This window comes from Fulmarus glacialis, unplaced genomic scaffold (genome assembly GCF_000690835.1).
Source record: "Fulmarus glacialis isolate BGI_N327 unplaced genomic scaffold, ASM69083v1 scaffold5412, whole genome shotgun sequence".
In the NCBI taxonomy this organism is placed as follows: domain Eukaryota; kingdom Metazoa; phylum Chordata; class Aves; order Procellariiformes; family Procellariidae; genus Fulmarus; species Fulmarus glacialis.
Window position 1 is genome coordinate 48,190 of NW_009197055.1, and position 26,989 is coordinate 75,178.

Genomic DNA, 26,989 nt, shown 5'->3' on the forward strand with positions numbered 1-26,989 from the left:
CTGTTCTGTTACTCCATTACAAAATTTTCCAGTGACGTGATTTTGTTATGTATGAATTACTTCTTAATCTTAACGTTCAAAATTTATATTAGGAGTTTGCAGACAATTCATATTATGTAGGTTTGACTGCTTTATTAAAAGGTAAGGCAGTGTGGATGAGTTTGCAAGACTTCAAGGGTTATTGATTGGGAAGCTGCTTGCAGTCAGAAGACGACTGAGCTAAGATGGAGCGTATGATGAGATAAAGGCTAGGTTAGGAAAGTGATTACGACTGGGGACCTGCTAATCACTGACCTCTGTAGGGATCCTGTAGTTTATCACTAATCTCACTTGCACTTGGCATTTTCCTATGTTGCTGCTTCATTGTTCATAGCCGAGTGAGTAATTTGGCTTGGGATGAACAGGAGGAGGGTGCTGCAAGTCCAGCAGCTGCACTTGTTGGCACTGGCTTGTTAAACATCGTCAGTGTAGCCAGCAGCATGCTTGGCACACATTAGCCAATAATACTTAAACAAATTGTTGTGAAGAGAATAGGAGGTCATTTGTTTTAAGCACTTTCTTCAAATTGTGTTGCTTCAGATCTCTGTTTCATTTCCATAAGTTTTGGTCACAAGTATTATAAGGAAAAATGTGTGTAATATTTTTATATGTATTCACAATTATACACGTGTGTATTATGTACCTTTAAAATATTAGAGATAGGATTGTAGGTATAAGACAGATATTAAAACTGTGACAGCCTCTATTAATGAGTAGGCCTGTATAGTAGTAGAAGAGAAAGAAATGATTCCTCCGGTGCAGTGGGAAATGTCTAGATATGTAGTAAAACTTTTATGGCTGCATGTGTCAGTCACTCTTGCCTCTAAGAAGGCGGCAGCACACCAAATCTTAGGAGCACAGCGGTTTTGTGTTTTAATCAAACGTGAATTTTTTTCACCATACTGAATAATTGCTGAAAAATAATTTTTAACACCACAAAATTTAAAAAAATAAAGAATGGACCTGTATGGAGGCAGGATGTTATTCTACAAACTTTGCGTACTTACTTTCTACTTTGTGATAAGTTGGAAAGTGCTATTAGGAGTTGTAGAAAAATGTTTACTCTGTTGAATGTTTTTCTTGCATGATCCGTATGCAGCTATCAGTATAGCTTTTACAGCTTGTTCCTTGTTGTATTGGATCTGCATATGAAAAATTATTTGAATGTATTAATTCTATGGGTAACAAAGACACGTACTTTGTGGCTGGATACTTTGTTACTAGATGTAGGGGGGGGAAGGCAGTATAAAAATTGATTTCTAGCCAAATCTACCAACACCAGTTTAATAACTTTATTTAAAAAAAAAAAAAAATCCTCAAAGGTATCCACAATGTTTTGTTGTAAACTGACTTTTGGGTAGGCTCTCTGTTGTGACTGGTTAACAGTGTTATCAATGATGATTAGAAACTGTAAAATCATGCTTCAAGATTCACTGAAAGATGATTCTCTCTACAAGTAGGGCAGACATACTTCATGTCTGACAAACAGAGCAGCTGCCAGCTGTGGTCACTGTGGTATTCATACTGGATGATAAACATTGCTTCATTAAAAAATGTTGGTGCTTTCCATATTGCCAACCAAATAAATTCTTAGCAATGCATAGAAAGATCTTTAGTCTATGAAGGGTTAATTCTGTGGGAATTGAAGTAATTTTTTGCAGAGTTATGTTCTGCCATCCTCTCATAAACCAAGCATTATCTAGAAGCAGTGGGAAAAGGCTGTTTTACTACTGGCAGGCATTTATAGCACATTCACTGAAGTAGTCCTCAACTGAGTTAATGTACTGCTGTTTTCAGCTCACTATCACTTTGCATCTTGCTGTTTCAGTTCATTCTGTGTTAAGAGTATTTAGGCTGCACAGCTGTTACACAAATAGATTTATTATGGAATACAATTCCTTGTGCGGTATTCAAAAGCTGTATTAAGTCGTGAGCATATCACATTTAGACAAACGATTGCAAGAGAAAAATAATTATTTACTAAATGCCTATTAATATTTGAATTGGTACAGAATGTGTCAAGGTTTTAAGTTTATGAAGTTAGGAAATACTTGTGGTTCAAAATGCTTAGTGGGATTTTCTTGGTTGGGTTTCTTTTAACTCCATAGTCCTTGGGCTTTAAGCCTGTTAGGTAGTGATTAGGTCATTGAAGTTTTTGTTGATAAAAACACATGAAACTTACTAAATAAAATAAAATTCAAACTCATTCTAAGTTATTAAAAGATTCAAATGCCTTGTGAGTTGATCTGTGCAGATTTAGGATTTCTGTATATAACCAACTCAATTATTTTTAAATGTCCGTTGGTTTAGTTCAAATCTGGTTGGAAGACAAAACTCTGCGATATAGAGCCACCCATATGTAACCTGAAGAAAAGTTTACCATGATGCTACTTCTTTGTAAGCAAGGCATAGATTTTGCTTCTAAAATGACAGCACATAACTTTTGAAACATGTGGGTTAGGAGGTATGTGATAAAGGTGATCAAGGAGCTGATGATTCACAAGAGTCTTGTGTAGGAAGCCCTACTGCACAGGTCTGATGGGAAGTGTTGGGGTTGAGAAAACTGGCCAAAGTTGCTTTACTTCTCATGAATATTTTGTGAAAATAAAATAGGATCTGAAGAGGAAATAAATTTCATTTGGGCATTACTTTGCCTTCCCAGCTGGTATGTCTACACAGTACCTTACAGCCATGTTTACACAAACCTGTGCAAATGAAAACATTCGATGAGGATTTTGGCATTTAGTAGTGTTTTTGCATACCCCTCTCCTTCTTCCAATTAATGTCAGGTGCTGTAGTGAGTTTCCTCATGTGCCCTTAATGCTGAGCATTAATGTTTCTGAATTTCCAGCTATAATAAAAAAGATACTATTACCATCTGTGTAGTGAGCACTGACTGAGACAAGACCCTCTTGAGAGAGGGTGAAGAGGATACGATCAGACAGAGGGTGTAACATACTCAACAGCAAATCTTGTGGGGTAAACCTGCAAGACATTTCAGGGTCTGCTTGGGCTTTCGGTGTCACTGTATTTTTAAAGTTTGCATGCTCATAAACGCTGGCACTCCAGTAAGTTTGGTTTTTACAGTAACAGCTACATTTTTATGCTCTTCTGTCAATCTGTAGAGAATCTGAATAATTAAGGAAGGTATTTGATAAGCTGAAAACCACCAAAGGGTTTCTGCTTTGATGTATTTGGCTATGTGTTTGAACTTTATCGGATGCCAGAGGCTGCCCAGGCATTGATCAGACAGTATGTATGGGATCTACCTATTTCTTAAACCAGCAAGGAAGTGTCATCTTCTCAAATTTGACATTACCCACCTTTCAAGTACTTGACTCACTTACTACGTGGAGTAGTTGCTAAGTATTTTCTCTTTCTGTTGGTAAGTAAACACTACCTGTGATGTTTGCTTACAAGGCTTTAAATAGTGAGAACAACATCGTGCCTAGACTGGAGCAGCTAAAGTGTGTTGAAATGACAACAGGCAATTTGTAGTCAATACTCTTTCACTTTTCCATTGTGTTGGTAGTGAAACCATCCTGTGATACTGCCAGAGAGCACAATGCTGGGAAACATTTTCAATGTAGTATCCTCTTCTCTCATGAACAGTGCAACAGATGTGCTCTAGCAGTGCCTGGGACAGCTCACCTTCTCTCTCCCATCCTTCTGCTGTGCGAATGTGAAGGTCATGCAGCTAGCACAGTGCTCCAGTCCTGCAAAAGGGACAAGAGGGTGCGGTTCCACAGTACAAGAGAGAACCAGGAACAGGACTGGAGTGTCGGCTCAACATGTGTTTCTGTAGTGTGTGCCTGTTGATTTTTCTTCTTGTTTAAAAATGTGTACCTTTAACATTGTGACACTATTGCAGGTTTGAGAGTCCTACCTAAGTGCTTGCACTGGGAATGTGTTCGGGAGACTCTCTCCACGAAAGGCACTGTCTTGTACTTGATCCTAGGTTGCTTTCCAAACTCTTCATTGAAAAGCTTAGCCATTTGAACACGGGTTAGAGGTTAATTTGCTTCGGCTCTAATTCTTGATAAATATTTAGGCAGCGTCAGGCAGCCTTGACTTTTCTCGATCATTTCTTAGGATCAAATTTAGTATAGATTGGGCTATTCTAGTCAGCTTTTTTCCTTTAGTTTGAACCTGCCAAACTTTTTAAGTGATAACATTTAAATAACATGATTTTATGCATTCTTATCTAACAATTTCTTGCTTGCTACACAAACCATAATTTAAATCATAATTTTTCTAGCCTCTGTAATTGACTCCTGTACAAATACTTGTTTTAAAGCCTGCCTGGAATACTGCATACTTCAGTCAAAGTTGTTTATCATGTGGTATAAGATTCTCATTTTCTGGAAAGAAAATGCTGAGTCTGGTTTAATATGAACAGCGTGATTCATCCTACTTCATATAATTTTGCGTGCTAGGTATTTTATTTGCTTGGTGCCCAACAGTTGTTAGAGGCAAATTGCTTCAGCAGAAAAATGTTAACTTTTTTCCTTCCTTTGTTACAGCAAAGCTGCCATTTTTCAAGCAAACTATTGTTGACCAGACTACCTGTAGTTATCAAGATGATAATCTTGCAGAGATGTTGTTCCAAGAGCTTCAGACTTCCTCTGTGCTTACATAAGATGCACTTGTAAAATGAACAATAAGCATACTTTAGATTTTCCTCTTAGGAAATGACTTTTAGGGATTTTTGGTAGTAAGAGAGAAAATCGGAAAAAGCAAAGGAAGTCCTGTTCTAGAAGTGCAATTGCAATAGCATGGAGCTATTTATCACTGAAATGAGAATGTGTATGAAAGGCTACTTTTTCTTCTTATGAGGACTGGATGACACACGCATTGTTTAGAAAAGGGAATGCCTAGCTGGGGAAGATGACACTCATTTTCAAATAGATGGGTATCATAGTTTATTAATGCTTGCCTTTGGATAAGACTCTGAGTGGTGTTATGGGGTTTTTCTTAGTTTTCTAGTTTTCTTAGTTCTAACTGTGTCATAATTAGGGCAGGCGTATGCACTTGGTGTTTTCTGTTATGCACATATTTGGTGCCTGTCTGATTCTTGACATTGTTCAGCAGAGACTTCTATTCAAGGTGTTTTTTAAAAAGTGTTGATTGATAAACTTCTGAGCCTTACTGGAGAACTTTCACACTGAGTTTTAATATACAAACATGCCAGTTTGGTGGTGTAACCAACAAATACAGCACTGAGTAGTTTTTCTGGAATTGACAAATGTATTGCTAATGTCTTGCGACCTCAGGTAGCAACATCAGAGGGCAGCCACTCTGCACAAGGCACTATGTTCAGTATGTGCTACCCACAAGCAAATATTGCATATATGGCAGAAGAGGAGAGTCTGGTTTGCTGTCTTGACCAGTTCTATTGCTTGACTTTTGTACCTGACTGGAATGTACATGAAACGAAAGGATTTTTAAGGATTTCAGGGATGAGTGTCAAGAGCTGAACGATTCAGCCATGGTTTAAGTTTGGTGTGGGTTTTCTTGTTGTTCTAAATTGAAGTTTTTGTTCACTTTTCATGTGGTTTTGTTGGTTTTATTTTACTGCTTAGTATATTAATCACCTAAGATGATACCAGCTATGTGTTAGTTTCATGTAGGAAGGAGAAGTGTCTAAAAGTGTCTCTATCTTTGCTCATTGATAATGGAAGTGAAGCTGGACCTTTGCCCTTTTTATTTAAACATACTGATAGGGGTGGTTTTTTAATAACAACAAAAAATTGCAGTAGTTCTTTTTTAAGGATCGGTTACATCAGAAATGGAATTAGGTAAGTATGTCATCTATTACAGTAGTGCTGTTTGTGTTAAATGCAGATGTATAAAAGCCTACTTTTATTCATGCAACTTAATTTTTGTAAATTTACTATGATGCTAACAGATTTTCTGAATTGCATATATAAGGACAACTGATGCAGATATCTAGCAGATTTTAAAAAGAACCTAATTTCAAATGTCTGTCTTTTACAGGAAAAACCTCGGATAGAGGTCCATTTCCATTGTATGGTAGAGATACGGGGTTACCAGGCTGTCAAGTAAGTATAGTGATGATTGAAAGCAAATGGAATGATCTCAACTAAAATTTAGTTTAAGTTACTTGAATGTGTCAGGCTACCAAACATAATAAACAAGAATGTGTTTCACAATTTGCAGAATAAATTTTCTGGGTTCTATGTGGTCAAATTGCCTTGCACTTACATACATCCACTTAGAGGAGATACTTTTGCTATTTGCAAGTGGAACTGGTTCTGTAGCTCATGCACATGAAGTCCTATGTTTTTAGTAAAAGGGAGATTGTTACTAGTTTGAAGATATTGAGCAATGTGCTTCAGTTGTGTGTATCACATCTTTTCTGCAGATCATCGTGAAATGAGTTTTCTTACCCTTTGCAGTTATTCGTTCCTCTCTCCAAGTCTGCAAACAGAATTGCAGACCAGTACTGATTGCACATCACGATTAGTCTGTGATACTCGGATTTTTCACATATAATTTGTCAAAAAATACCAGTAATTGCTGAATATAGTTAATTAGTTAACTGTTACTCCTAGTGGAGATCATGTGCATTTTTTAAGGAAAACAGTGTTACTAGTCTTTCAATTTTTAACAATTAGGTTATCCAGTGTAATACTGTATTATTTTGTGGTTTTGATGATGTGTTTTTTAATTAAGAAAAGTTTCTTTTTATGTCTCTAAATCTTCATTTTAGAGTGAAGATTTCTTCTGTGTTATTTCTAATGAGTCACATTAAGAATACTCTGTTGATCATTGTTTAAAAGTCTGTTTTGAATGTACAGGAAGTTTGAATGTTTAAAAAAGTATAATTAGCATTTGATTACACTCAGTATTTGTTGACAAAGATTTAAATAACTAATATATTATGGTTTTGATTCTAAGAAATTAATTTGTTATGCTTGTTTTCTCAAAGAGGAATCTTTTTTAATTTTACTGTAAGTAGACTATTTGCTTTGAACTGATGTTTTCAGGAACATCTTTCTTCTGGAGGATAAAACTCAGCACGCAAGTTTGACATCTTGGTTTTGAGTCTCTTAACTAGTAGTTTGGGAAGTGTGAATGGGCAGCACGATGTGGCAATGCAGTCCTAACATCGCTTCCCCTATTAAGAAAGGATCATTCTCACAGCCTTTACTACTTCTCTGCAACACAGGTGTGACGAACAAAGACCCATTTGTAACTGTATGGGTGAGCTTTCGGTAACATTCTCACAAAAAGCAGTATACCTCTTCAAGTTATGGGCTTCACATTATTGCCAGTCTAGACAGTAAAACATTGTATTAGTGTTACTACTGTTGTTCAAATAACTCCGTATGTACTGTGTTTAAATATAATAAATTAAACTTGATGTTAGTTTGGAAACAAATTAATTTCCACGTTACTCTTTCGTTAAGTTAATGTTCTGTATTGGAAAATGGGTTTATGTTAACTTTGCATAAAATTCTGTTTTGCTTTGCGGTAATGAGTGTAATTTCTGTTGTTTGGCTTTTCACTGAGGAAAATGCTTTTATATCTTCTAATTGTTTATATCTAGTACCATTTAATATTAATTTTTATATGTAGCTATTTTAAAGCCAAAATCTTATACATATTTGTTTCTATTAACATCACTTCTAATTCTGTTTATTCTTTTGATATGCTTCCTACTATTTCCTCTTCCACAGTTTCTTCTCAAACATTTTTAGTATATGGGAAAGATGTTATTGTAGGTAGATCTGTTTTGTTTTTATATTCAGGATAATAGAAAATGATCATAGAGTTAACTTTCAACTAAATTTAAATTGAATTAAAATTTATATGATAAGTTACAGTTTGTACTTTAATTTGGTCTTATCAGTTAAATCTGACGGTGTTTGAAATAATTTGCTAACTTGGAATGTGGTGGGATTTCTGAATCTTTTCGTTTTTTTTTTATATTTTTCATAAAGCCGTGGCAGTGCCTGAAATACAGCTCTGATTGTAGCTACGATGTTGCAAGCAATCATAGAGAAGAAGGTTGAAAGCAATCCTGAGAGGTCATTTTGACAATCCAAAAGAAGAATCAGCTGCATTGTCCGTAACAGATGCTCATATAGTCAATTCTTAAAAACCTTTAGAGATGGAGGAGACTGACATGACCATGCTGGGTTTTGTTTTCCATTACTTAAATGGACTTCTAAAAAGTTTCCCTGATGCGTTATCTAAATATCATTGTAATGAAAGCATCAAACTCTTGTCTTACAGACAGTGGACTCAGAGAAGAATCTATACTCTTTTAACTCTGTAGAGGCTGTTAATCCAGTAGATGATTAAGATCATAAGGAGTCCTTAGAAAAGATAAGACGTAAATGGAGTTAATTTTTACATTGATGTGTATAGTGCGGAATATAGTGCAGTTGTATTTTTCATAGCGGATATGTAAGAGGGTCTATCTCAGACTGAAATATTGGTAGAAAAGCTTCTGCTTTGCTCTAGATGTTCTCTAGTAGGTTCACAACCCTAGGGAATTCCAGTGTTTCAAACTAGGTGAAGTACCTCATCTAAGGCCTTACAATTAAGGCAAAAAGAAATTTCCTGGGTCTTTCTGACAATACTCTTTTGCCATGTGGTATTTGCCTTTTTCATAACAAATATCTAATCTTTGATACTTGTTTGATTGGTGATGGTCTAAAATTTCCCAATACCTTCTTGTGGAATGCTGGCCAGCTTGTCATTCCTCAACCTGTATTTTTCAGTTTACAGGTTCCATCTGCAAAAATGTATTTACTTCTTAACACATTGCTTCTACCTTCTCTAAATTTGTCAGTACAATTTTGAATTCTAGACTTGCACTGCATTTGTAGATCCTTCTGGGTTATTTGCTTTGTGAATTTAGTAAATGTGGTCTTCATTTTTCATCCAAGTCTCTAATTAAGAGGTGGAATGATGCCCAAAATAAACGCTTGCAAAGTCTCAGTTAGATTCACCCAGTGTTGATCATGAACTCCCAGCTACTGTTTTTTAAACAGCTACGCTCTGTATTCAGCAGTAGTTTTAGTTATCCTTGGTTCCTTAGTTCACCTGTGAAATGTGAAAGTAGTAAAAGCCTTATTAAAACACCTCTTATGCTAGCTGAGAAGGAAGTGAGATTGATTTTACATAGTTTATTCCAGCTGAATCTATATCACTTCTTCATTATCTTCTGGCATTTGCAGTCTATTTCTTCCAGTATTCTTAAAAAAAAAAACAAAAACACAAACCCAAAACTGTTGAGGAATTACAAGCCACTGCTTTTGTTCCTCCCTCAAACAAACCAACCAACCCTATTCTTTTTTAGTCTCTGCACTCTCTCTGAACCATGAGTTTTCAAAGACAGTGGCTAAGGTTTCTGAAATTGCAAGAATGGCAAGAGCCAGTCTTCTGAGTATCTTACTGGGTACAGATTAATTAAAAATAACTAACTTCTCCAAATACTCTCCAACCTGTTCTTCTCTTACCAAAGTTCTTTCCATATGTCATTGGTGTAAATGGTATTAATAACCTGGTGTGGATGTGTGATTTCTATGGACTGTTAGCTACCTACAGGCTTTATATTTAGGCTGTAGGAGGTTAAGTGTGATGGATTTTCAATGTAGCTTAAAAATCTAAGCAACTTAGGTAAAGAAATGTGATTCAGGTATAACATTTAGTCACAAGAATGTAAATGTGGCTAATCTATGATTGTTTTACCGAACAGGAAGTGCATACTTTCAGGTTTTATTTCCATCAGGTGTTTTAAGCAAGCCAGAAAAAAGAGCTTTCTAGAGTATAGCCCTTTGCACTGGGCCCATTCATGCAAGTAACAGTGTGAATAAGGTAGTTGCATGTGTCTTAAGCTGTGTTTTTCATGTGGTTTAGTGTTAGTAAGGTTAATGGTGTATGTTTGTGTGCTACATTAAAACCTGTGCTTGTCTAGTGCTTTGCAATCAAGTTCTGAATCCTCTTCCTTTTTTGGCTTTATTTGTACTTTACTGCATACTCTTTCTCCTTCTGAGAGGTCTTCACTATATTCTGCACCTTTCCAACTCTTACTGCCTTTTTTTCCTCTCTGATGTTTCATAGCGTATATAGACTCTAAGTGGATAGGTAAGATGACAAATCGAGGCTTATGCAGAGCTGGTTTAGATGAATGTCAAAAACTTTTACCTGGACAAAGAATTAACAGCTTTTAGAAGAAATGTAAAAACTGTATTTTGCTATCAGAATGAAACGCAATGCTACATGGCTTGACACAACGTCTTCATTTGTCTCTTCGAATTGGAGGAGAGGGGTTGTTTGTGATTTTTGTGTGGGATTCCACCATTCCTGTTGGCTGTGTAATTGCAGATTTGGGTAGGGCATCTTTTCACAAATCTTAAATAGGATATAGATTAAGTTTTCAGCAGGCTTCTTGTAATAAAAAGGGTTTTCTTTACATTTGTGTAATTTAATACTGAAAACTGTAGCTTATGTAAAAGAAATGAGATTAGACTTCAGATATTGAATGCATGACTCCCATTTCCAATATCATCAAAAATGTACCCAGCTGTCACTGCACATTGCTTTGACAGGTCTGAGCTCTAAGAAAGCCAGGAATCGGCACTATTTTCAAAGTGAAATTGAGATAAATGTGCAATACATGTGTAGCTCTTAGACTAATTCTTCTAATTGTTTCTGTGGGTCTTCACGGAAGCTAACTTTATCCCCATGAGCCTGTAAGTGCCCCAGCTAATTGGTGGAGAGAGGGGGGATGCTCCTTTAGCCTAACAGTGCCTGTTCTCACGTGCCTGGCAAAGTCTGTCTCTCCCCACTGGCGTCACTAGGCTGAAGATAGTAAATTATTTGTGACTATCCCCTTAATGTTCTGTTTTAATTCTAAACAATCACGCATGCAAAATAGACATTATGGATTTTTTGACATGTGGAGATAACACATTTACCCTCCCTTCATAATAATTTCAAGTCTGCATACTATCCCACGTGTGAAAAAGGAGATAAAATCGAGTGCTAAACATAATGGATGTTAGGCAAGAACTAAAGAGGCATTCACCAGTTTTTGTTTAAAGTGTAACCTTTCTATAAAGAGATGTATCTTAATTTACTTTATTTTTCTAACTCTCTAATCTATATGTTCTGTATGATGATGGGACACTTTAAATGTTATAAAAACCATTTAGAAAAAAGTTTAATTGATGATAAATCTGTAGACTACATGAGTGCTGGAAGGAGCTATGGGTTATATTTGCTAAATACATTTCACTTAGTCTATGTAAAATTATATATATAAAATACTGCATAAAATATATACTATATATAGTACATTATATATATACATATGCTACATAGAGAGCATATGAAAAATTTATATGATACTGTGTATACTATATATATTTTATTTAGTAGTGGCAGATGGATTTTTAACTTATTTCTGCTGCTATTATTATATAAGTTTTGTGCATATTGGCAATAAATAAGGCTGCTTCAGAATCTTTATTTTTTGGATGAAGAATTAAAATCCAATAGAAAGCTGGTCCATCTATGTTTCCAGTAATATTGCTACACCATTTTCCCTTCAATAGCCATCAGCTCTGCTATTGCTGTGAAGCTAATGTGAGGTGACTCATTTAGCAGCATATTATTGCATCATTGCAACATGATGCAAGGCACATCAGGCATTATTAAATTAGCCTGAATTTTGCAGTATGACAGTAACATTTTATGCACATTAGCACCATACTTAGTGCTCCTCATGGGAATATACTTCAAGTAAACATATTAACATATAATTTCAGACAACTTTTCAGGATTTACCAATTTCTTGTTCATTGGGGGGAAAAAAAATGCTTCAGTGGAATATTAAGATAGATGTAGTGGCCTTTGTGCATCTTCAGAGCGTGTTTTGTGATTCTTAAATTACTTTAAATGTATGCTGTTACTTGGGTAAGACCTTGGAGAAAAAATTAGCTGACTTGTCACTGATTGTTAAAGTAAGTTGGAACAAACTCATCTATCTTCCACCTTTGCTATGATTCAACGTAGAAGCATTCTCCTCATCTGGGTGCCAGTCAGAGAAAGCTAGGTTTGTATATGCCTGACTCACTGGTGCTGAAAAATATTATAGAATTTAATACAGTATAGGTATTGAGCAATTGGAATTCATACTGTTGGTTTTTCAGCAAAAATTTGTGACCTTTCTTTGTTTATTGACTTGAAAACAACTTTCTTCACAATTTAATGTGGAACCTTGAAGGTTTGCATCTTGTTGTCTGCAAATTTAGCAATGTATTAAAGAATAAATTTACAAGCATGAAAAACTGTATTTATTAGCTGTTACATCCTTCACAGACTAAAAACTTTGGTTTATTTTTGTGCAAAAAAATTTTAAGCTGCTTGTTAACAAACACACTGTAAGAACTTTAAAATAAACCCAAAAATGCCTTTAGCACCAATTTCTTGGGCAATTTAACAGATGATCACTTTGGCAAAAGAAATGTTTGCAAGTGTATGTTACTTTGCCTTTGCATAGTCAGTAATTTGCCTCTTTCAAATTTGAAAAGACTTTAAAACAGTTTGAGCAGAATTCCAATGTAAAGAACAATCCTGCAATGCTGGGGAAAGTAGTATCTCAGAGCACACTCTCTCCAACAGCTGTCTCACAGGTTGAAGAAGTGTAATAAGAGTAGAACTCCAGAAATTTGAGTTGTCTAGGAAGAACATAAAAGCTCGCTCATATTGTGCATAGGCAAAAATGGCAACTTTTTTGTGTTACTGGTGAGGTGGTGAGCAATATGCAAGCAAGCATGTAAACAAGTATCCATAGTAGGATGTAGATACCAGCTTGCTGCATAGAGAAAAAATAATAGAACTGAATAGTACCAACTTAAAAGTATTTTTAATATGTTCATAAATTTTATAATTGTAAGATGTGTATATAGTATAAAGGAGAAGATTAACTGATTTTATTTTTTTAGTACAGTGAGTACTTCGTAGTTTCTTCTTGGGTAACCTGATGTTTGTCTGAAGTTTGCATATGCAAGCACTCTCGCACACATTCAGGGTTTTGCAGTTTTTGTTTCTTCCTGTAGGAATTCTGTTCATATCCTGAAACTTTTTGTATTGCTTGTCTCTAAGACTTCTATCCCTACTTGGCTTCCTTGAGAGAAATAATTAGACAGTTATTCTGTGTTGAGGATGTGCCATCTGCTCCTATGATATTGTAGTGTTATTGAAAAGATTTTTTTTAAAAAAAGGGAACTAATGAAAGGGTTTAAATTAATAGAAAACTGTAAATAGCTTGTCTCAGGAATGATTGGAAATAGCCATATTTAGACCACACCGAGGTGGTAGATAGTAGAGGAAATAATATTGTGGCAAAAGGGATCCTAGAGTGTGGATAATTCTCTCTGGAGAATGTTAGGCTAAACCTTGTAGCTAGTGCGTCTCAGATCCCTTCAGGCTAAAACCCTTAGGGTTTTTTTTTTTTTTTTTTTTTTTTAACTTCCAGGTTTTGAAATTAGATCTTTTAAAAAATAATAATAAAAAATACATATATAGAGAGAGAGAGAGAATACACACTTCAATATAATTGTATACAATAAGGAAAAAAATGCATACTTTAAACATGCTAATTATAAAAAAGCTTAGGTGCTATAGAGGGGCTTTTTGTAGGTTTTTTTTTTGTAGTTTTAAAAAAAGATTTAGAATTTACTTTAGTGCTAATAAAAGATGTCAGGTTGCATCAGCTATGGACCCACAAGGTGTTGGGGTTTTTTCTTTTTTTTTTTCTTTTTAAACTAATGTATCTATTAAACAGCAACAAGAAAGCTCTTCCTGCTAACTGCTGACAGTATGTTTGAAGATGCTTTAAATGGATCTTTCCAATGAGGCAGAAAAATACATGGTATTCTAGACCTTTCTTATCTGTGGGGTCTTAGACTACAAGCAGTGGCACCAGTTGCTTTTCTTCCTTCCTCGTATAGTTTTAGAAACAGTATGGAAAATATAATGTCTATTTAAATCCAAGTAATACTGAGTTATGGAAGTACAAAAAATGTTAAGGCTTGTACATGTGTGGGGTTTTTAATACCAATATAACTTTAAAGCTGACAAACTGATTTTATTTTGTAAATTTTCTCTTTTTAATCTCCTCTTCTCTGACAACTTTGATATCAGGTGTCTCCCCAAAGCAGATTTTTACAGCTGAGCTATCAATCTCTAAGAAATGTGGCTTTTGAAGGAAAGGCTGACACAAAGTTAACTGAAGCAGTGACTCTGGATTCTGCGGCTGATACTGTCTTAAAAGGTTGGGATGGGGAGAGGGAGATACAGTTTAAGGGCAGATGGAATGTCCAAACTTGAGTTTATTTTGCTTCATTTTGCTTCTCAAGTAAAATGTTCTTTCTCTTGATTATGATTTTTTAGAAGTTAATTACTTATTGTGCTATTGGGAAGATATCTCCTGTCTCTCAGCACATAAGGAGCCTGCAGAACCTTTTTAGAAAGTAAAGATGTACTGGGCACAGGCTAGATTTCTTTTTCTGGAGCTGGAGGTGACCACCTGAAGTTAATCAGGGAAGACATCCCCCCCGGAATCAAGTGGGTAGCAGGTGTTAGGAATTAGTTATAGTTGGGGGAGGGATGCTATTTATAAAAGGGGAGCAGCTCTGCAAGGGATCATTTTGAATGTCTTAAGCAGGCAAACTGTTACTTGTCTTTGCCCTTCTCTTTCTCACGCTATTCAGGGTTGGCAAACTTTAGTGCCTCCTTTTAATTTTTGATTGTGTTTGATTGTATTTAAGGTAATGAATATCCTGTAAATCAATATATATAGAGAGTATCTTACACATTGCTGCATAAGGAAGTAAAAAGCATGTTACACCATGGAGTGCTGATACAATTTCTTTGGCCAGTTACTGTTTGTCTCCAGCTAATCTTACTGCCTCAGATCTGGGTGCTTCTCAATTACAAATTTATGGTATTATTGGAGGATGGGGAAAAGATTAGCTCAATTCTCTTCTCCCAGCCATACCTATCTGTTTGAATGAGCTGGATTGCCCTTTGGATTTTCTTTGAAGTGTTTATTCCTTTTGTCTACAACTACTCTAGTATATTGAGCCCCCATTTACCTTCCTTTCTTACTTCACAGGGAGGTAGAGTCCCTTCCCAAACTTTGCATCTGCACTGATTACTGCTTTCAAGATGAATACGGGCCCTGAGTAGAATTGGGAAGGGGGAGATAAGAGTGGTGTAAGCAACCTGTTACTTAGAATTTGCTGCCTGGGATGGGCTGGGAGAGACTGTAGCTTGAGCAGATAGTCAGAGGATGGAAAGAAGCACAAGACAGATTTGCCATTTTGATTCCTTTTCTGTGGAACTAAACCATCCAACTTGCATTGGTTTCGGTTGTGTTGTGGAGTGCTTTTCAAGATGATAGTGCTCCTGATGGCACAGACTTCTAAAGAGCAGGGGGAGAAAGGGAGGGGATTGTAGCCTAAGGTATTTACTGGGCTTGTCTGTCCATTTACTAGCACCCTAGTACTGGACTTAGCTTTCACTTGATCGTATGTGAAAACATATGGGTCCTCCATGTTAAGGCCTAACAATTATCTGGTTGCTATATTACTGACAGTTTTTGAACCCTCATTATGTTACACATTTTCTGACTTGGTGCTTAGAGTGAGTGAGATTTTCCTCTTGGTTTTGTGGGAGAGGAGACGCACAGCTTCTATACCATATACATGAAACATTCTACTAATGATCTGAAACCTTTTGAAATCATTTTGCTGAAGATGCAGAGGGAGAAACAGATGCAAGGACAGTTTGAGCTTTGTAATATCCTTTATAGTCTGACTTCTGTAAATAAAATTCAGCATAAAATCTTTTATTATAATGTTGACTTCTGCTCGTATCTAGTAATCATAGAGAAAAGCAGGAAGGTTGGTTCCAAAAAATTAAAAAGTAGATGAATACCCTCTCAGCTGCTTGTCTTCTGACATTTTGCAGTTCTCCACAAACCTTCTGCTTTTGTATAATCACAGCAAGGAAGCTGTTCAAATTACTGTTTTCATAATGTAGCAAAAAGATTCAAAGGCAAAGGGGGGGAGCCTGACCTGTAATCATAATGCTTAGTAATGCCTTCCTAGAATTCAGTCAGCAACGCAAAAATACCTTGCCCGAGGGGATGAGCGAAGACAAGCTGAGCTAGCATAACCTCGGGGATTGGACACCAACATCAGCAGGGTGCCGCTTTTAGAAGTGTAAGACAGAATTTGTAGTCTGGCCAATATGCGGTATCAGCGCAGGGAAGCCACTATTGCAAAAGAGAAGGAAGGGACTCATTCAAAATATTTGTATTAATTGGGTGCTTTAAAGCCATTGAGATGCAGAAGGAATACAAAATGTTTCCTTCCCTTTGCTTTTAATCTTTACTCCTCCCACTGCTTAAAAAAACATATTTGGAATTCTGAATAAACTACTTCCTTCTCCCTCCTCTGTCCCTGTGCTCAGTCTCAGTATATTTACACATAAACAGAATTATCTATAGTAGCAGATTCTGCTTAGGTATACACATTGAAGAAGCAGCTCATGATGATCCAGAAAAGCTTTGGTGTAAAAAGAGAATATATTGATACCTTGATATTTTTCAGTGTTAATGTTAATTGGGAAGACAGTAAAACTAAATGTCTGTTATTTTGTTTATGGTGTTGCATCACTTCAGTATTTAGTACCCTAGGTAGCTGTTTTTTACGCCAGTGAGCTAGATTAGCCTGATTACACTGACAGGATGCAGTTGATGGATGACTGTCATTATCTTCTCAAACCTGCATGATACTTTAGGTATAGGAGATGATAATTAAATTTTCAAGAGACTACATTGAGATTATAAGATCTGAGTATTTTTTTAAGATGAGGAATATGTTTGCAATTATCAGCATGTTGTTAGAGGATCCTCTCCTGAGATGTTTTATTAGCAACCCCTGATTTCCTTTAAATTGATCAAGAAAAAATGCTCAAAGTTATCATATAACACTTTAGATGTTGTTTTGGTATTTTAATTCTGATAATATGTTCCTCCTCCTGAAACAGACCAAAAATGTATCTGATCAAATCTATTGGTAATGGCTTGAAGATGTACAGGTTAGCACAATATATTTAATGAAACCTTGTTTGAGACAAAACACTAGAGAGGATCATAATTAATGCCTCATTTTCTGCCAGTTGCTATTGATTACTCATTCAGGGTCCCTTTGTTCTCAAAATGGTAACACTGTATTTCACATTACTATTTGATGATATTCTCAGGATGAGATTCTTTAACAACATGCTGATAATTGCAAACATATCTCTAGAATTTAAATTTAAAATGAATTTACATCATATGTCAGTGTTTTTCCAAATTCAGCTCCTATTTTGGAGTGCATATTCCTTACAGTTTCCAAAGATTGGAGACTTGAGTAAAGTGAAATTCAACACTTTATATCTTGATTATATTTTTGGCTTAAACTGCGTGATGTGGAACTCAGGTGAATTGTCTTTTTGCAGCCCAAACCTCTGTACTGTACTAGTATCTCACAGAGCAATTATTTGTTAATGTTTTAATTTTGTGGTAGGTTTTCCTTTGGAATCACAGTGACAACATATACAACTTACCTGGGGGTTTTGCAAGTTTAGCAGAGTTTGACTTCTCCATTTTTTTACATTCTTTTAAACTAGCTCATGCAAATTGTCAGGTTTATCTATAAGGCAAGACATGTGAAATATTAAGACACATTATATACATGATTTAAGTCATCCAAATGGCTCACTGAATAAAAGGACATGTACATGAAAATTCTGCTCTACCCAGTGCAGCATTTCAAGTTTATAGTAATGCAAGGAATGCACTTACTATCTGCTCTTCATAATTATGAAAAACAGAGAAATGCCAAGTGAGTTTGGCTACGATTATGGGGCGGGATAATGGAGGGATTTGAGATGAGTGCTGTTGTGTTACTTCACTTTTACAAAATAACGTATCTATGCACCCAGTTTTTCACTAAACACTTAAGTACTTTTTTTTTATTTAAAACTTTAGACAGTTTTCTTGCCTTAAATAGGGACAGCCTGACTACTGGGACTCAGAGCATAAACTTTTTGAAAAGGAAGCTAATGCAAAAAAACTAGGAAAAATAAAATCTAGTTGACTAGTTAATTGGGGGGGGGTGGTTTCAAGATCTAAGTTTGCAGTTGGTAAGTTGCAGCTCTCATTTCACTGCCAAAGCAGCCTGCCTTATTATGCCAGCACAATGGCCCTGTCATAATCAGTTGTATATAATGGGCTAATGCTTTTATTCTCAACCATATTATTCTTTTCATAGAAAATAATGAATAATGTAAAGGCACACAGTTGTATTTGGATGGAACTATTGCATAGTTTGGCTATGGCTACACTAGGAAAAACTGAGTTCTTAAACTGTTTGCTAATACGTTTGCATTTAAAAAATGAACATGAATGAGATTTAGACCAAGAAGCACAAGGCTAACTGCCTATAACAAATACATTTTTGAAAAGGTAAAACCTTATATGTGATGGTGTAGTGTATGGAGTGTGTTTGTTAAAAACGTTCGTGTATTTTGCAGGATAACTTGGCTTTCCTATCTACGTATAGCCTAAATGTTTGAGAGCTGCAAGGAATATTACATAAGGACATCTGTAGGCCTTTACTTGTCCACATTTCTTTTTTTATATCAAAGTAAGAAAATCAAAGAAGTGTTTACCAACTTATTAGAATTCTGCTGGCCAGTGTCCTAGAAGTTCATTGAAGGCAGAGCAGTATTTTGGCATCAAATTGTATCTTTGGGATTCTAAAGATTCATAGAGTTGGGCTGGGGAAAAGAAAACTTCCAAAGTAGTCAAACACTTTCTTACTTTTATGCTCAAATTCTTTGAAAGAATCAATTTAAAAATCATTTTAATATATGTTGAGTAAGGAGCTTTTTTTATCTCGGGCATACCATTTTGGTAGAAGCATATGGTTGATTAGCTTGTTAGAATGGAAGCTAACTTTGCGTGCACGTAAGTGCAGCTGCAATACAAAGTGACTTGTTTTCTGTGACAAAGGTGCATAAATACACACAGCCCCATATGTAGATATGATTCTTTTCTCCCCACCTCACCCTTGCAATGTTGAATAGATGATTCCCCTGCATTTCATTTTTATGAGAATACTTTTTAGGAAAAAGACCCCTTTAAAGCATTTGTCTAGATAGTGGCCCTTGGAAAAGCCTTTATTTTTGGGGTCAGGCCATGCCATTTCCCCTGAGGCTGTCAAAACTGTTTCTTGGTTTTGCTGAAAGTGATAGATTTGAAAAGTAAAGCAGTCATGTTTACCTCTTTTTCTCGGTTCTCTTTGGAATCAGGCTTGCCGTGTTCTTAGTTGATTGTAATAAAAGCTTTTTATATTTTGTTTTCTTTTCTTTCTTTTTTTTTTAGGTTGGTTATTGAACACACATTCCTTAGGTAAAATACCGCTTTAAATAAATTCTTGTTTATTTTGAAGCTGGAAGCTTGCCTTATAAAATCCAAAGAAGCAACTTTTTAAGGGTGATGCCTGTTTATTTATAATGGTAATGCAGACAGGACTCGGCAGCGTTCAGGAGAATAACCAGTCATTGATTATTCTTTAGTAATTGGATCCATGCTTGGCAGATGAGGTTCGGAGTGAGCGTGAATGTTCTCTGTGGAGAATGCTGCAAACTATGTATGTAAGTGATCTGCCTCTGTGCAGGGACCTCGGGCACTTAGGCAGGAGAAGCTTGGTGCTGATAATACAAAGCTTTTTTGCTATCCTCAGTGGTATTTTTGTATTCCTTTCTTTATCAGATGCCCTTAGGAAAGGATCAGTCCTAATCAATATTGCTTCTCAATTGGTTCAGACAGGCAGAAAAATCAATAAGCTGAACTAATGACATCTATTTTTATTTTATTTTGGAAGACTGAGGAACAATTATAAAATTTTAAACAGATGCTTCATTTGATTGAGGGAATGGTAGAAGAGGGTTGTGTTTTTTCGGGTTTTTTTCTTCCTGCCTTTTTTTTTTTTAATAAAAAATTCTTACCCAAACACAATATAGATCAGAAAAGTTCTTTAGCGTGTGTTGCATAGCTTGAGATTTACTGGGTATGTATTATATTACTTATACTTTATGTTGTTGTAGTAGCCATGCTGCTTTGAAATTCAGGGTCCGATGAAAATGTCAAGAACTGGAATGCTTAGGACAAAAGCAAGGGTGGCAAATGTCATTAGGTAAAGGTTGGAGGTTAAGTCTGGAAAAGATATAGATACATGCCTTTTGGAATGGCTTGGTAGAAGTGAATTTAAGAGGTTTTAATGGGTTGGGGGGTTTTTTGTGTTTTTTGTTTGTTTGTTTTTTGTTGTTGTTGTTTTCCCATCTCCCGCCCCTCCCCCTTAATGAAGAGAGAAACAGAGGAACTAAGAACCCTCCCACCCCTTTTTTTGGGGACGTCTGTATGGATCCCATTGCATTTCCAAAATCACTGCCAATGATCAGAAGGAGATGCTGGGGGGGGTGGGGAGGGTTGTCTTTAACGTGAATGGGACGTAGTTCCTAATTGTGTTTGACAGCTGCTCTGAGCAAGCAGGGGCTGGACTAGCCGACCTCCAGAGGTCCCTGCCAGCCTCAGCGGTTCTGGGATTCTGTGAGTGGGACCTTGCTTCAGCTACTTGAAATGACAACTATCACAATACTTCCTCCCCTTCCCCCCAGGCTATGTAAAGAAGTTTTCCTTCAGTCGTGGGTATTCTCGGGCTGAAGGTCAAGTCTTGGGCTAAGTGCGGAACTGGTTTCATTTTTTCTTTTGGACAGTGTTGGTTTGGAGGCACTGCTTTTCACAAAACATCGCCCGGGTTTCTGCACAGTGTTCACCACTAAAACTCTAATAAAAGTTTAGAATAGCATCTTTGCTAAATTCAGACTTACACTATGTAAGCCAGATATTCTGATAATCATAATGTTTTCTGCAAAACAATAAACTCTTAACTGTTTGACAAAGGCAAAATTAGCAGATCTTGAAAGAGTCTACAAGCAGATTCCCCGCCCGGCCCGTCTTTTCTATATACTTTGTTGAAAGATGACCTCACTCCTTATAAGGGTATCTCATTTCAATATGAGTTTCATATTAACAATTCTGATTTAAAGACTATTTTATTGTAAGAATAAAAATGAAGAAATTGAGTTGAGGGGAAACTTTACTTTTATGCCTTAACATTTTTAATCATTATTAACTTTGTTCTTCAAACTGTGTGATAGATTTGTAAGAAATAGTTAACACTTCTGGGCCTTCCTTTAGTTTGTAAGAGTGACTCTTTCACATCCCGGTCTTTTCAATGAAAATACAAGATTTTCTTGCTCAAATTAGTCATCAGACAAGTAAAAGATAGAAATTTCAGTAGTGATATGCCAAACCATTTATCTGGAAAAACGCACTTGAGGTTTTTGCTTTTTTTTATATATAGTCTGTCATTTTGTATGAACTCTGGATTTTCTGCTAATCCCAGTGCATTGCAAGTGAAAACGGATTTAGTACCGTACTGAGAGCCATGTGAGTTAGCCTCACCTTTCACAAGTCATCACACCAAAAGAACCAGCTTGACTGATACCATGTAATCAAAAAAACACATTTGTTTATGAAAGAGGGTATTCAGGACTGAGAAAGAAATGTGAAGAGAGCCAGAGCAACGCCTCTGCACATATTCTAGAAGGCAGCAGTGCTGGAGCGGTTCCGGCCGTGATCCAGTCTGCAAGCGTGCTTGTTTGACAACCTCTGGAACCTGCGGGTGCGCGTGGCCTTCATCATTGAGAGCGGTTTGAGGGGAGGGGGAACATTGGCTTGGGAGCAGTGGGGCTGAAGGAGACACTTTAACTAGGTGGCACCTCAAGTTTGTTTTGGTATAAAAGTTAATCCAGGCAGCAGTTTCTGTCTTAGCATCATCTGACATTTAAATGTTAGCGCAGTTTGAATGTAGGCAAAACATAACTGTCCTGCCATCTGACAGCTGTGCTTTACACCCTTCATGACAGGAAGACTGCACTACATATGACCAAATATGAAGAAATCGGATCACTTGTTTCTGAAGGCTGCTGGTTCCATGGTGACCTTAAAACACTGTCTGATTTTGCAGATATTAAAAGCAAAGTGTCTTTAGCTACATGTAACACAGAATGGATGCTGCTGTATGAGGAAAGCTGTGTGTAGCAGCCAGGAGTGAAGCAGCGGTGAATGCATTTTTACTGCCTGGTAGCATTGTTTTCTGTGCAAACAGTTCTGTGGGTTTCACTCCAAGTCTGGGGATTTTCAGACTAAAACAAGGCTAAGCATAGTATCAACCATGGAAAAACTATGTTCTCATAAATCACCAACATTCATTTCAGTTTCACAGAAGAAATCCAAATAACGTGAGGCCTACCAATATATAATGCACTTGTTAAGTGTTTAGAATGTTTTTGTATTTACTGCGTGAAAAGAGAACAAAAAGGGTAGGGTTCAACTACATTGTTGATTTGAAGTTTTTAAAATGTCATAATTTTTTATGTTCTGTACATTAATCTAATATGTTATCTCTTTTGTCTACGTTTTATTTTTTTGGACAATTATTCCATGTTTTTATGAATGTAGTGTAAGTCTGGATTTCTAAGTATGTGCTAAAACCTAATGTCACACTATAAACTCTTAGCAGTTTTTATCAATTATGTTTATATTATGTAATAGAAGAGGTGTTATATTGCAAAGTAAACAAAGTATTATGATTTTTGTTTATAATTTAAGTATGAACTGATTCTTTCAGATGTTTTAAACTGAAATGTTTTTTCAGAGGCTCACAGCCAAACTTGCACTGCCTTTCTGAATTATGCTGTAGTATATTCTCTGCATACTAATTTTAAAAAGTCAAAATTTTTTTGAACTCTAAGACCTTCACTGAAAGCCCAGTAAATTCCTATAAATGCTAAGAGCAGTATGTGTGGTTAATAGTTTGTTAGCCTGGTACATTAACAGCTGAGTTATTATAGAGCTTAATTTTACTTTTCTCTGTGTATTTTGTAGTCTAGCCTGCTTCGGTCAGATATGGGACTTGGAAGTCCAGGTCAGCTGTCATCCTCAGGAAAACCTGGAACACCCTACTACCCATTTTCTGGCACAAATCAACGCCGAAGACCACTTCATGACTCACCAGCTCTTGGTGAGTAATATAGACAGTTTTAAAACTTTTGTTCATGATGCATTTCTGCAGACTTTATTAATTTCTTTGACAGTTCATTATATATACTGGAGATTGCTCTGTACTGAGCAATTCAAATTATAGCAAACTGCTATGTAAGACATAAACCGGAATTATTAACATATTCTTTGAGATGCTAGTTTGGATTCAATGCTGGTCAGTATTGCTTATAAAACAAACAAGAAACTCCAATAAAACCCTTAATTGCAAAAGCAATAATGACAGATGGATAGGAGCTGATGACCAGCTGAGTGCCCTTAACCCATACCATCATTAACTCCTGGAAATGCCTGACCTTGAGGTCATTACCATTATTTAGTAGGGGAAAGACAGAAAGGGGAAACAATTATCCTTTTATATGCTAAAAGTAACTTTATTCAGGGCAATATATAGTTCATTGTAATTGGTTCAACATGCCTTTAAAGTTCTTAGCAATTGGAGACTAGTAGTTTATCCTAAAATCAAACTACCTTGCAAAATATGCAGGCAGGAACTTGCTTAAAAATTGTTATAATCCTATGACAGTATTAATATTTTGTTCTGGAGATACTAGAGATAAATGGAATTTTCCTAGTCGGTCATAATCTAAAGACTTTCAGAGCTCTAAAGACTTTCTATTGAATTAGGGAATCAAGAATGAGCCAGTTGTTCTATCGTTTCTACTATAAGACTATCGCGAATAAATGGATGTGCAAGTTTTAAAAAATTCTTTTTGGCATAAAAAGAGAGACTGTAACCTGATATTCTAGTTTGAAAGCTACCATATTTCAATGTTAGCACGTTATGTCATTAGGATTACTCTAGTTATATGTTTGGTTTTTTAATGCCCCTCATTCTGGATAGCACTTCTATTCCATAATAAAATCTTGTTTGTTGGAACCATATAACTTAAACCATACTTTACCCCGAGTAAGATTTCATCACATGCAAATTGTTTCTTGAAGTAACTTTAGTATTAACTAGAACTGCAAACTCCTTGGGCATTAAAGTAGTCCTGAACATGCTTGAAATTGTTTTTTAAATCTTTAATTATAAAAATATGACTTTGGAACTTTACCTATGTATATGTGTGTGTGTATATGTATGTGTGTATTTTAAAATACTTTTTTTTTTTGTAACTTTCTACCTGTTGTCAAGACAACTGCCATTTAATCTGGAGTTGTCTTTCTTTACAAATATTTTTGTAAATACTCATCTTCCTCAGAATATGAGAATCAAACGCAGCAGTTCTTCAGATCTGTTGCAGAAGAGGAACAGTCTGAGAAAAGTTCAGTGAAATTGTTTGCCGCTTGGAAGGGTGTTTGAACTTTAATAGAAAAGAGTTGGGTTTTTAAATTATTGTTGTTATTGTTATTTTTAAGTTTTAGCCCCCATTGAATCGGTGTTAGTGAGAAACTCCTATAATAGTAACCTGCTATGGTTCTGAGTAACAGGGGGGGTGTGACTTTGGATGCTGAACAGAGCGTGATACTGACGGGGGCAGAAAGGTTACGGTATGAAGGAGCCGTTGAAGGAGAGTCCTAAACGAGATTGTCTGATTTCTATTATATACTTGAATATGTGATTAAGTTAGTTTCTTGTGCGAACTATATAGAGTTTGGTAAGTTCCAGATATTATTAAATTAAACAAAATGAAGCGAAGTGTGGTGTTTTCAGAGTAGTACTCCTATTTATTTTTTTCTTTGAAAGAGAAGCTCAAGGGGTATAAACCTGTTCAAACTGGTAACAGCGTGATATTCCTCTTTATGTCATGGCTGAATCTGGGGGACTGTAACCCAGGACATGGCAGGTGGTGGTTACAAATCTATGGAAATGTTTTTCCAGAAATGCCAGGAAAAGGAAGTGCACTTTTATCTTGAGTCTTGTTCCTGATTGCTTGAGAAAGTATGTCTGAAATATTTGGGGTTTTTTAATGGACTAGTTAAATGTTACAAAACTGCTGCCTGAGAATTTAAAGCACGGTCGAATTATGGCCATTTTATCCCCGAGAAGGAGTTGCCTGACCAGGACTTTAAATTTGCTACTGAAGTTCATTGAAACCAACCAGTGCTCCGTTCCAGGTGACGCTTTGAGTGCAGTGTAAATATCTCTTCCAGAAGTCCTTTTATTTTCTTTTCGAACATGTCCTGTGGGGAACGATCAGAGTAAAGATACTCAGCAGATATTCTCACCTTATCTCACCTTTAACTTGTCATATCGTATAATAAAATTGTGATTAAATGTTCTGAATGAAAATAGAAAAAATAGGAATTTTGTATTTTAATTGAAGACTCAATCGGTCAACTGTAGAACTGGTAATCTTGCCAGATACTCATTTTCAGAACATCAGTTAACTTCTAATTTGCATGCATACAGTTCAGATTCTCGATTTAGGTAGTGAAATTGCTGGGTACTTCTGTGATGTTACAATAATTACTTGTAGAAGGAAGCAGGTATCATACTTCCAACTTTTCTATTACATGCAAATTTGAGTTATGTTGCCTTTATTACTTAAGAAAAGTAATTAGGTCATTAGATTTGCTGTTTATTTACAACCTTGGTATAGTCTAAAAGCTATAGAAATTTACATCGTGTTAGGTATTTTAGAGTATTAATCATACTTTAACATGTCATAAATTCCTTTTTGATAGTTCTGTCTTTACTCTGAAGTGCAGAAAGGGAAATAATTTCTCTCGCTACTCAGTCCCATTTTCCTCCTTATATATCTCAAAATCTTACTTTGTTTCTTAGCAAGTGTATAAGGACATCAGTGTGCCTTCAGTGTTAGTGTTCTTAGGAATAACTGCTTTCCTTCTGGGAAGCATTGAAAGTAATTATTTAGCAAGGCTTTATTTTAGAGAAGAACATGGTATGTTACATATATAAGCACATTCATATTGATGTGATAGACAAATTTCATTGGCACAGAATAAAAAATGCATGAAATTGGAAAATAAGAAATCCATTGTGGAAAGAAAAAACTGTATAGCGTAGCTATTTTTTCTTTTTCATCTGTAATGTAGACACTTGATGAAACGTTGTTTTTCTGTGTACAGATCCTCTACAGACAAAGAAAGTAAGAAAGGTGCCCCCTGGTTTGCCTTCTTCTGTAAGTACTACATTTTTTACTTATAGTAAAACAAATCGGGTTCAAATTGCGCTCTCTTTACCTGACAAACATACAAATTACTTAACTTTAGCATTAGGAAGGCTATCTGCTGGACATGAACAGCTAGGCTAGGTAATTGGGAGTGGTTCTGGAGGACTAAATACACATTTGATGTGGAATTTTTAGATTTCATAGCAGTGATTTGTAGCTTGCTTATATGCTCCTACCCACTTGTCCCTGTCATTTGAATTCCTCTCTTGGGAAGAGAGCTGGGCCAGGAGCTGTCAAAGAAGATCTCCTGTACAGGTCTTTTGATGTTTAATTAGTCATTATGTTGCTGAACAGGAGGACAGACAGAGATTAATAGCTGAGAATCTTAGAAATTTACATTTGTAATAATCCCAGTGGAGCTGAAGACATTAAGATTCGGAGGACATGTACAGCTCAGCTTGCCTCAGTAGGACTGAGGTTATTAATATGCATAAATCACCGAGTCAGATGTTCATTGTGAAGCCCTGGTGGATTTTAAAGCCTTCATTAAGCCTTTCCTAACTTCAGCCTAGCATCAGGA

At 36.0% G+C, this 26,989-nt stretch overlaps 1 protein-coding gene across 1 annotated transcript in view; it reads left to right on the forward strand.

The window, feature by feature from the left end:
- The window catches only part of LOC104072812 (transcription factor 12-like), a gene marked incomplete at both ends in the record, with an annotated part of 72,837 nt that extends 46,419 nt beyond the window's left edge, over positions 1 to 26,418 (forward strand). The window contains 3 exons of the mRNA XM_009572393.1: positions 6,037 to 6,101; positions 23,156 to 23,291; positions 26,366 to 26,418. Coding sequence (XP_009570688.1) covers positions 6,037 to 6,101; positions 23,156 to 23,291; positions 26,366 to 26,418 — 254 coding nt within the window. The remainder of the gene's footprint in view (positions 1 to 6,036; positions 6,102 to 23,155; positions 23,292 to 26,365) is intronic.
- Between the last annotated feature and the right edge of the window lie 571 nt (positions 26,419 to 26,989).